At 60.8% G+C, this 11123-nt stretch overlaps 1 protein-coding gene across 1 annotated transcript; it reads right to left on the bottom strand.

The window, feature by feature from the left end:
- Positions 1-4527: 4527 nt before the first annotated feature.
- Positions 4528-11058, bottom strand: DAPK3 (death associated protein kinase 3). The gene is made up of 9 exons (XM_075175381.1): positions 10978-11058; positions 9559-9702; positions 7614-7974; positions 7275-7404; positions 7054-7102; positions 6870-6896; positions 6618-6770; positions 5939-5984; positions 4528-5715 (listed from the first exon to the last, which is right to left on the bottom strand). The coding sequence occupies exons 2-9, from the start codon at positions 9618-9620 to the stop codon at positions 5173-5175; spliced, it is 1371 nt and encodes a 456-aa protein (XP_075031482.1). The 5' UTR covers positions 9621-9702; positions 10978-11058; the 3' UTR covers positions 4528-5172.
- Between the last annotated feature and the right edge of the window lie 65 nt (positions 11059-11123).

Here is an 11123-nt window from a genome sequence, read left to right as displayed (position 1 = left end):
AAGAGTTGGAAATGTGGCTGTATTTGTGGGATTTCTCAGGGAGTGAGAGCAGCAGCCTCCTCTTAAACTTGTGCTACCCTAGGAAAATTTTCAGGAACTAGTACTGAAAATGCTATCCTAATTTCAGTTTGAAACAAACGGCATTTAAACACATCCTTGGCATACACGTGGAGTCTGTTTACCAACAAACTTTTCGTTAACTCGCTGTGAAAGTGTTCTAAGGAATCCATGCTGTAGAGAGCCATCCTTTATACCGCTGTGTAATCTGCCTTCAAAACACGTCCTGCAGAGGAGCCTACACCCAAGCAGGTCATATACTTTTGGCAAAATCCTGCATTGAAGTGCGAGATAGCACGTTACAACTCCGTGAAATGTAGGCACAGGAGCTTTTGCTTTTTCAAATGCTTCCTGTAAGTTTGTAGAAAGTCCAGAGATTCCTTATTTATCCACATCCTCCCTTTCTAGCAAAACTGTAAGTAAAATATCAGTGGCAATAGTTTTACTGATTTTTCTGTTGATAGGCTTTTTGTCGGTATTTCAGTGAGATGAAAAAAGCCTCCCACTCCAAGTGAGATAGCGCAAAAGTAATTTGGCAAACACAATCAGAATATTGAACTAAATCACAACATGGAGCATAACATGCTTGAGAAAGGAATGGGGATATTGTTCCTGAATCAAAACTGAGTGGTAGACATTTATTTTCCTGCTTATCACGTACTTTCTTTGAGAACAACATTCTGCCCGAGTTTCCTCCTTTACGAATAGCGCAACTCCTATTCTTCACCAGGCTTTTAAGGCAGAACCTCCGCCCATGAGCGAATCGGCGGCTTTCGCCCGGGCAGCCCCGCAGAAGCACGAGTAGCACAATGGTGAGCGCGACGAAAAACGTCATCTCCTCTTTCCCCGTCTGCTCGGATGGGTCTGTGCTGCCACCAGCCACGCCTGGGGCAAGGTCTGCACTGGCATGTGCCAGGGACAACGGCAGCTCGCCGTGGCTGTAGAATAGACTCGTTCAGCTGGAAGGGACCTACAACCATCATCTGCTCCAACCGCCTGACCACTTCGGGGCTGACCACGAGTTAAAGCACATTGTTAAGGGCATTGTCCAAATGCCTCTTAAACACTGACAGGCTCCAGGAAGCCTATTCCAGTGTTTGACCACTCTCTTGGTAAAGAAATGCTTTGCATCATTCCCATGCCTCCTGTCCCTGGATCCCAGGGAGAAGAGCTCAGCACCTCCCTCCCCACGTCCCCTCAGGAAGCTGCGAAGAGCAATGGGGTCGCCCCTCAGCCTCCTTTTCTCCACACGAGACCAACCCAGCGTGCTCAGCCGCTCCTCGGAGGACGTGCCTTCCAGCCCTGCACCAGCTTGGCTGCCCTCCGCTGGAGGCATTCGAGGAGCTTTCCCATCCTTCCCAAATGGTGGGGCCCAGCACCAAAGCACGATGGAGGCCTGGTTGCAGCGCTGTCCTTGGCTAGTGGCTAGCTCCAAGCTAATAATAAACTCTCCACACCGCTCTGTGCCTGGTAACTAATTGAGCTTAAATATTGTGGTGAGATAGGTGAGCGTGTCGAGATCTGTCAACCCGCTATCGAAATACACTGGCTAAAGATAGGAAGTGCCATTAAACTGATGCACTAAAGCACATGCGGCGCACCACGCATAAAACGTTCACCATGTTAAAGTACAAAACCTTTCACGTGGGATGAGTGTGGTGATCTTTTGGGCACTAAAATAACTTGGCTGTGGTGTCAGCACAGCTCACTTCGTAAGTTTTTTGGGCAGGCCTTAATTAGAAACATTGCTCCAGAAAAGCAGCTGCCACAGATTAGCAAGAAGTCACCCAAAAAACCACCAAGCCTGTTTCAAGGGGTGTTTTAAACAGCCTGGTGAAGCAGCCAGAAGCGAGACCAGCAGCAAGTCAGATCCACCACCCTGTCCTCCTGTTACACCGATATTTTCCGATTGTCTGGCCGGAACGGGGACGCTGCAGCCAGAAACGAGACGCAAATACTGATGGCATCACCCACACTTCCACAAGCTATAAAAAGGCATATTTCCTTGTGTGCAACCCCGTGCATGCCTGGAGAGACCCACAAAACTATAATTACACCGTTACACGGCCCGACGCTCGTCAACGGCAAAGCTGAGGAACGCCTGGGCCAGGGACAGTGTGCTGCGACCTGTCACCGATACCTTCTAAGTCCATTTGACATCGTTACACGGAGCGTTTCCCGCAGATTAGCTGCAGCTCTGCTCACTGGCAGGAAAAAAAACAGCCTCAGCTCCTCAGTGGGATCTGGCATATAATTTCCATCAGGGTTTCCCTCGCGTTAACAGATAGGTTCAACCCTCACCTGATAAGCCATGCAAAACCATTTTGCTTTCATGAAGACATATAAGGGAAAAGACATCGCACTCGCTTCAAGCCAGCCTCCAGGAAGCAAAAATCGAAGCCTAAAAAAGGCACTTTGCTATTCTCTGCCCACAGAGAATATAAACCACCCCAGGGCGGCGTTAGCTCCGGTTGCAAAGAGGGGAACCAAGGCAGAACATCCCAGTACGTCACATCGCCGAAATCTCCTGGGGACCAGCACACCCCCTCGTTTCTGAGCACCACTCTGGTTCCTATAGCGTTTAGTATTAGCTGAGTCCCTATAGTATTTACCTCCTGGACACTTTCTCATCAGTAAACCCTCCTTCACGGTCAGCGATAGGTATTTTCCCCCTTCTTTGCAGCTGCACTGCAGCCTGCTGAACTCGTGCCAGTACTCTGCAATTTAAAACCCTCTACAGCAGGTCACCCTGAGCACAGTGGCAACAAAAACCACCCCAAATCCTGCTTTTTAAAAAATGTTTTGGTGTTATCTTGTGGATCCACCAGGATGAGATCTCCTGCTACCACCCCCTCCGGAGCAGCGTATCTTCCGGGCGGCTGGGGAGGAGACGGCCGCGCTGGCCAGGGTGAATGGCCAGCGACTTCCAAGAGCCTTGAAACAGAAACCCACGGCACGAGGAGCATCTGGGAAGCCTTAGCACTATGTGAACTTTGCACAGCTCGGGAACAACTGTTGCTATAGGATTTCCATACATCCTTTCACACGCTGGCTCTGGTGATGAATCAGCTCTGCGAGAGCGGATCAAATGCCCGGGACTCCAGCTGAATCCGCACCCCGAACCCCAGCCCCCAGGACGCAGCGCCCAGGGGGAGGACGATGGCCCCAAGCCCCCCAGCCAGGCTCTGGCGTCCCCCACCATGGCTGGACCCCCCTCCAGCCACGGGGGCTGCACTCTGCAGCCACGGCACCGATCCTGCTCTGCCCTGGGACGCTGCCGCCAGCCGGGCGGTCACGCCGTCACCCCTGGATGCCAAAACGTCTTGGCCTGGAAAAACGGGACAGACTAAAATAATCCCCGGGCCCGCGTGCCCCGCGGGTTGGGATGAAACCTACACCCCGCGGGACGTCAGCAGACAGCGGCCGGCACGCGGGGCTGCCCGACGGCTGGCGCAGACAGGGACACGCGGCACGTCCCCTTCGCCCGGGCTGTGCCCGTCTCGCTGCCACCTGAGACCCCCAGGGAGCTGGGCAAGGGGTCACTGGAGTGACAAATAAAGCCTGAATTAAGCAAATCCCCTCAGCCAGAGGAAAACCCACTGCTGCCCCCACCGCTGCCCCCACCGCTGTGGGTGCTGGCGAGCCAGAGGGACACCTGCCATCTGCTGGGATTTGGCCGGTGATTCCCTCAGATCAAATTCAGCTGGATCTTGGCTCCATCGCCACGGGGCCGTGGGCAGCCGGAAACCCCTCGGTGCTCCCAGTGGAAACCTGGTCCTGGGCTCTCGCGCATGCTCTGTGGGAAGTGGCAATTTGGGACCTTGTCCCCCCTTGTCCCCGTCCCCAGGAGGCCAGGTGCAAGGCGAGGGGGTCCAGCCCGTGCTGGCCCCCCAGCCCCAGCCACCAGCTGCTCTCCTGCACTCACCGGTGATGGCAGAGCCCATCAGCCCTTCCTGACCCTGATAATATCTTAATAATTCCTTGTCCACTCCGTTCCCATGCAAAACAGGATCTGGCTGGTCCCCTGCAAAAGGGGGATCCCTGGGGAAAAGGATAGGGACCCCACAGAAACCCTCCCCGCACCCAAGAGCCTTCCCTAAACCCCACGGACCTTCCCAAACCCCACAGACCTTCTCCAATTCCCAAGACCAGCTCCCAACTTTCCCTGAGCTCCCAAGACCTCCCTCGGAGTCCGAGGCAAGAGGGGTTGGGGGCTCCCCCAGCCCAGGAGCATCCTGCAACCCAGCCCCATCCCCAGAGCCCCCTCCAAGCCTGCAGGGAGCTCGCCCGCCAGCGTTGGGGCTGATAAGGCAAAAAAAAAAAGCCTTTCCGCTCCCAAATTAAGGAAATCCTTCTGGGACGGGAGTGCAAACACCATTTGGGGGCACAGCAGAGGAGCTGTCACCCCACGGCGCGTCCTTGCCCCCTTCCCACCACCCGTCCTCCCATGGCAGGAGCCAAGGCGGCCGCCCCGGTGCACGGAAACCTTTATTTTGTTAAAAGTGGGAGCGTCCGGTGGGACCGAGGGCCAGGGTGGGTGCAGGGGGGTGCAATGCCCCAGGGGGAGCAGGGGACGGCCGGGGTCACCCATGGGGCTGTGGCACCTTGTACCACGCAGGAATCGGTCCTCAGTCACGGCTCACGCGTGGCAGATGCTGAGGTTTAGAGGTTTAGAGGAGGGGTCTCCCCACCAAGACCCCCCACCAAGCAGGGCGCTGCGGCAGCTCCGAGACCCAGGCCCCGGGTGGGACGGGGAGGGGAGTACTGGTCCCCGAGCCCTGCGGCAGCGAGGGGAAGAGCAGCCGGGAGCACCGTGAGCACGCGGACGGCAAGCCAAGCAAGAGCCGCACGCAGGAAGCCAAAACCCAGGTGAGCGCAACTCAAGCCCCCTGAGGCGGGGGCCTCCAGGGAGGCGCAAGCCCCCAGCACGCCACCGCAAGCCCAGCAGAGCCTGGGGACATTTACCGAAGGCTGTCGGTGGACCGGCTCCTCGGGCGAGCAAGGGGCAGAGCCACCAAGGTCCCTTCGGCGCTGCCCGCCGCTGCGGATCAGTGGCGGGGATCCGGGAAGGACCCAACCTCAGCCCGAGGGCAGCCGACCCCGGCACCGGCCGAGCTAGCGGATGCTGCCGTCTCCCTCGCTGCTCTGCAGCTTCTCCCGCTCAATGGACCACACCAGCTCCTGGACGAACTTCATCTCCGAGGCCACCTGCTTGGCCAACGCCTCGTAGTGGTTCTCCAGCTTTCGGTAACGCCTCTTGAGGCCATTGGCCACCTGCACCACGCTCTTGGTCTCCTCCTGCGCCTGCTTCTTCAGTGCCTCCGTCTTCTGCAGCTCCTGCCGGATCTGGCGGAGGTCCTGGCTGATGCTCTCGTTCTCCTCCTTGTACCACGATTCCTTCTCTTCATAGATGGACAGCAGGGCCTCGATGTCCTCCTGGAAGGACTTCTTGTTCCTCTCCAGCTCTCGGAGGCTCTCCTCAGCTGCAGCCACCTCCTCCATGACCTTGGAGAAGCGCTCGAAGTTGATGTACGTGTTGTTTGGCGGCATGCTGGAGTGGGACTTGATGGTGTACTCCTTCAGGCGCGTGGTCTTCAGCCGCCGGCGCTCGGGCTTCTTGCAGCTGTCCTCATTGCGGACGTTCCTCCTCTTGATGACCTGCAGAGAGGGACAGCCGCAGGCGTGGGGCGCAGCCGGGACAGCGGGAGCCGGATGGCTTCAGCACCCACCCATGGTCCCCCGGCAGCGCGGCCACCAGCGGCACCAAACCAGCCCCAGCTGGGGGTTGGAAGAGCAGTGGAGAGCTGCTGGTGCATCAACACCCACCCTCGACCTCTTGGATGTTTGACACCCAAAAGGTGCCGATTCTTTAACTTCTCACCTTAATCCAAGGGTGTTCCAGGCTTTGAGCGATGGTCATCCGCTTCCTGCAACGACAGCAAGGCTGCGACCGAGGGGCAGAGGCTCTGCTGCCTCTGTCCCAGTTAAACTCCGGGAAGAGCAGCTCGGATCCTATCACCTTTGGGGCACGGATGAGCCCGGAGAAACTCGCTGTGCTCAGGGGCCAACCCAGACAGGGGCCGCATCCAGCTCCCTTGCGCTCAGCCAGCCTCCCAAGAGCAAATACACGCAGAAGAGCCCACACGAACCTCCCGACCGAGGCACAGCACCGCTGCTCCCGCCCCAGCCCAGGGTCCCGGGTGCTCCAGTCAGCCCTTGATCCCTTCCAAACCCCATTCCCTTCTTTTCAGCTGAGCTGCTACACCCTCAGGGTGATCCAGAATTCACCCCATGCTTGACGCAGGGGAGAGACTTTGGTTTCAAGATGTTTTACAACACCAAATCCTACAAACGGCAGGAGGGAAATGGGGATAAATGGGATTTATAAACAACCAGTGCAACAGGGATGGGCAAAGGCCTCTGGGCTGGCAGCAGGCAGGCTCAGAGCCAAACCCTAGCGCAGGCAGGAGACACGGGAGCTGCCTGTATGCGGGGGGTTGGGGCAGGAGGGACCGTCCCCTCTCCCAGGGTGATCCCCAACTCTGCTCCCTGTCTCTTACTTGGGGTCCTTGACGAGCAGGCGGCGGATGAAGTCCTTGGCCAGCTCGCTGGTGTTGCTGAAATACTCCTCGTCGAAGTCGTAGTTGACGGCGGATATGTTGGTCAGGGTCTCTTGCTTCGTTTCCCCCAGGAAGGGGGAGGCTCCGCTCAGCCTGCGGTGAGAGCGGGTTGTGACACCCCAAAAAGGCGACAGCCCGAGGCGGGGGGCTCACACTGCAGCACCCGTCTCCCCCAGACCCCCTTATACTCACAGGATGTAGGTGATGACGCCGATGCTCCTGGAAGAGAGAGGAAGATGAGGCTGAAGCCCCGCAGAGCGCCATCGGTCCCCTCTCTCTGTGCTTTCAGCGAGAGGAGAGATACGCCGGCACAAGCCCGGTCCTGGGGACCGGCCGCTGGTGCCACTGGAAGGTGCTCGGGAAGGGACTCACTCACCACATGTCGGCCTCCAGCCCCAGGGGTTCGTAGTTCACGATTTCTGGGGCTTTAGAAGGAAAGAGGGGAGAAAACAGGCTTATTCTGGGGGAAAGACATCTGTCCCCATGGATACATCCCAGCAGCCTGCCGCACCAGCGCTTTGGGCTTCTCTCCGGGATTAAACCGAAGCTTTCGGAACCCAGAGGAGCCCCACAGGAACACCGCCAGCCGGGTCTCACCTACAAACTCCGGGGTCCCAAATATATTCTTGAATTCATTCCCAGCTTCAATCTTGTGGGCGATCCCAAAGTCGATGAGTTTGATGCGAGGGTTTGGCACGTTCTTGTCCAGCAGCATGATGTTCTCCGGCTGCGGGGGGGAGAGGAGCCGGAGTTTACCCCCACACGCTCGCCCGTGGGAGCCCTGTGCTGCCCTGGGCTCCTCTCCCCAGAGGAGAGGACACATGCCTCAAGCTGGGAGAGATCCCAGAGCCAGCCCCACTGCTCCGCAGGAGCCTGGATGCTCATCCCCGCTCCCCAGCTGCCGAGCGCGGGGCGTTTGCACCTCCCAGACCTCACCTTCAAGTCGAAGTGGGCGATGCGCTTGGAGTGCAGGTAGTGCACCCCATCCAGGATCTGCTTGAGGAACTGGGTGGCCTCCTCCTCCGTCAGGGACTCCTTCTCAGCCAGGAAATCAAAGAGCTCGCCGCCTGAGACCAGCTCCAGGATCAGCACCACGTCTGTCTTGTTCTCGAAGATGTCGTGCAGCGTGATGATGTTGGGGTGCTGGATCTCCCGCAGGATGTCCACCTCCCTCTCGATCTCCTCCCGGCTCACACCCCGACGGCTGGACGACAGCCGACGCTTCTTGATGAATTTGGCTGCATATTCCAGACCCGTTTTCCTCTCCCGGCATTTTCGTACAATGGCAAACTGGCCGCTACGGGATGCAGGGAGGAGGTGAGGAGAGGACCTCCTGCCTTGCACGTGCCGGTGTGTGCTTGGCAGCGGGGTCAGCACTGGCACGAGGATGGGGGACACTGCGTGCAGGGACGCTGTGCTGCGCAGGAGGACGCACGGTCTCCCCGGGGTCTGTTGGGAATTGGGGTCCTCCCAGCATGCAGCCAATGATGCCCGCTTGCTCCCGGCACGCTCCAGGGGTTTACACACACTGGCACGACCGGAGCAGGCGTGTGAACCCCAGCACTGCCCGGGACGGAGGAAGGGAATTCCTCCGAGGGATGTGGCAGCTGCTGACCGCCCCCGGGCTGTTCGGGTGCTGCTGTGGTTACCCGGGGCAGGAGATGCCCATCGGCCCCCGTTTCCAGCCAGGAGCCCCCGGGCTGCTCCCAGGAGTGAACCCCGGAGCCCGGCGGTCCCGGGGGATCATAAAACTCCGATGGGGAACGTGGGGCAGGCAGGGAAATGCCTGAAGAGTAACCGCAGTCACGGCTTAGTTCAAAGCGCTCTGTGGCTGAGGGCCGGGGGGAGGCAGGGCTCTGGGCATCGACAGGCGCTCAAGGAGCTGGGTCCTGCCAACACCGGCATCGCAGGATCCCGACCCTTGTCCCTCCCCGCCCCAGCCCAGCCCCCCACGGCCCCTCTGCCAGGATGCACCGGGGCTCCTCAACACCCTCCCCTGAGGATGGGATCCAGCCCACGTCCCCAGGCTGCTCCCTCCCGGTGACGTGCAGTCTCCACCACCGGCTTCCGCACGTGCCCGGACCCAACACTCCTTTATACGTCCCTGGGTCATGGCCGGGGCCACCCACAGCCCCCCCCGGGGCAGGGACCAGCCTTGCCCAGGTGGGATCCGTCCCGCGGGCACCAGTCCGTCCCCACGGCTCACACCGGACCGCACCTACAGCACAGCCCCAAAGGGACCCAGAGCAAGCCGCTGGAAGCTCCCCCCTTTTAAAAAAAAACATTAACACCACCCAAAATGTTTCCACTGCACAATTATTTCCGAGTGCCCCAGAAGCCCCGTGCCCAGGCAGCCATGGTTGCGGCAGACCCCGAGTCCTGGCAGTGCCGGCACAGGGCTGGCGTAGCCGAGGCAGCGCTGGAGGATCCAAAACCAGCCCACACCCCCCCCACCGCCGCAGCCTTTGCATCCTGGATGATTAAATCCCATTTGCATGCAGTGATTCACCCCCAGATCTGTCCCGCAGGCGCAGAGCCGAGCGGCAGCAATGGAGAAGGGCTGGAAGCCGCCAGCACCGGCCCGGCAGCCCTGGCCAAACCCAGACAGGACGGGAGCTCTGCAGGGAGCTGCTAGGCCTGCCCAGATATAGGAGCGAGTTTAACGTTAATTAACACCTCTTTTTTTAATCTATAGCTGGTAGAGATGCCTGGCTCTCAGCACAGCCCCCGGCCCCCAGACCCACCGCCTGCAGCTGGCACAGAGGTGGCACAGGGGATGCCATCGGCACGGGGACACGACGAGGGCTGCAGCAGCTGAGTGAAGCTTGGGCAGGGGGTGCAGCCACAGAAGACCCCCAGAGCGTGGCGGGATGTCACTCACCTGCCCAGCTCTTCCCCCATCTCGTAGAAGTCCTCCACGCTCTCCTGCCGGAAGGTGGACATGGCTGCGGGGCCCCGGCTGAGCTGGAGCTGCCCCGACCCTGCTAGCGGAGGAGGACGCTGGGGAGCAGCCGGGGATCAGCACCTGCAGCACCAGAAAAGGGGGTTTATGCCTGAGGGAGCTGCACGCCGACACCAGCAACGGACCCTCTGCGGCAGCTCGGGGCCAGGACCCGGCACAGGGACCCCAGGGGGAGAGAGGGCAGGGAGCCCTGAAGCAGCACAGCCCCATGCCGTGCTGCGCTGTGGGGCGGCTGGGCCCCCACCCACGCCCCAAGGCCTATGGGAAGCCCCTGCCCACCCTGGCCACGGTGGGGATGCCCTGGAGGGAGAGAGGAGGGAATAGGGGCGGTGGTTGCGGGGGGCCCATAGCCGCCCTGGCCCCCATCCTCAATCCCAAACCTCTTGTCACTGCAGCCAGTGACACCCGGCTGTGGTGGAGGGACCCCCACCCTGGCCAACGGCACCCCGCTGCCCCTGCCCTGCACACAGCCAGCACTGCCCCAGCCCCCACAGCCCCTTCCTGCCCCACAGCCCCCCCATCCCGATCCCCCACTGCCCCTCCCTGCCCTGTAGCCCCCCAAACCTACAGCCCCAGCACCACCACCACCCCCCACAACCCCTCCCTGTCCCATAGGCCTCAAACCCAGAGCTCCTTCCTGCCTCACAGCCCTCAAACCCAGACACCCCTCACCCCAATTCCTCACTGCCCCCCTGCCCCATAGCCCCAAAACCCACAGCCCCTTCCTGCCCCACAGCCCCCCCATCCACAGCCCCCCCATCCCAATCCCCCACAGCTCCCTTCCTGCCCCTCAGGCCTCAAACCCAGAGCCCCCCCCGATCCCCCCAATCCCCTCCCTGCCCTATAGCCCCCAAAACCCACAGCCCCCCCCACCCCAATCCCCCACAGCTCTCTTCCTGCCCCATAGGCCTCAAACTCACAGCCCCCAACCCCCCCCATCCCCCACAGCCCCTCCCCGCCCCCCCAGGCCTCAAACCCCCAGCCCCCCCTATCCCTCAGAGCCCCTCCCCGCCCCACAGGCCTCACCCCCCCCCCATCCCCCACAGCCCCTCCCCGCCCCCCAGGCCTCAAGCCCCCACCCCCCCAATCCCTCACAGCCCCTCCCCACCCCATAGGCCTCAACCCCCCCTCCCATCCCTCACAGCCCCTCCCGGCCCCACAGGCCTCAAACCCCCAGCGCCCCCCCACCCCTCACAGCCCCACCCATCCCTCCCCCCACCCCCAAATTCAGGCCGTCGCCCCTCTCCCGCCCCCACAGGCCCCCAAACCCCCTCCCCGCCCCACAACCCAGCCCCACAGCCCCTTCCCTGCCCCACAGTCCCCCCCCCCCCGCCCCACCTGGGCCGCCGCCGCCCGCGTCGCCGCATTCCAGCACTGCTGCCGGCTCCGCCCACCCTTGGCGACGCCCACCCTCCGCGCGACGCCCCGCCCCCCGGGGGCGGGGCGTCGCGCGGAGGGTGGGCGTCGCCAAGGGTGGGCGCCCT

This window comes from Calonectris borealis, chromosome 28 (genome assembly GCF_964195595.1).
Source record: "Calonectris borealis chromosome 28, bCalBor7.hap1.2, whole genome shotgun sequence".
NCBI lineage: Eukaryota > Metazoa > Chordata > Aves > Procellariiformes > Procellariidae > Calonectris > Calonectris borealis.
The sequence above is the reverse complement of the archived record's forward strand: the minus strand, read 5'-3'. Positions and strand labels throughout refer to the sequence as shown.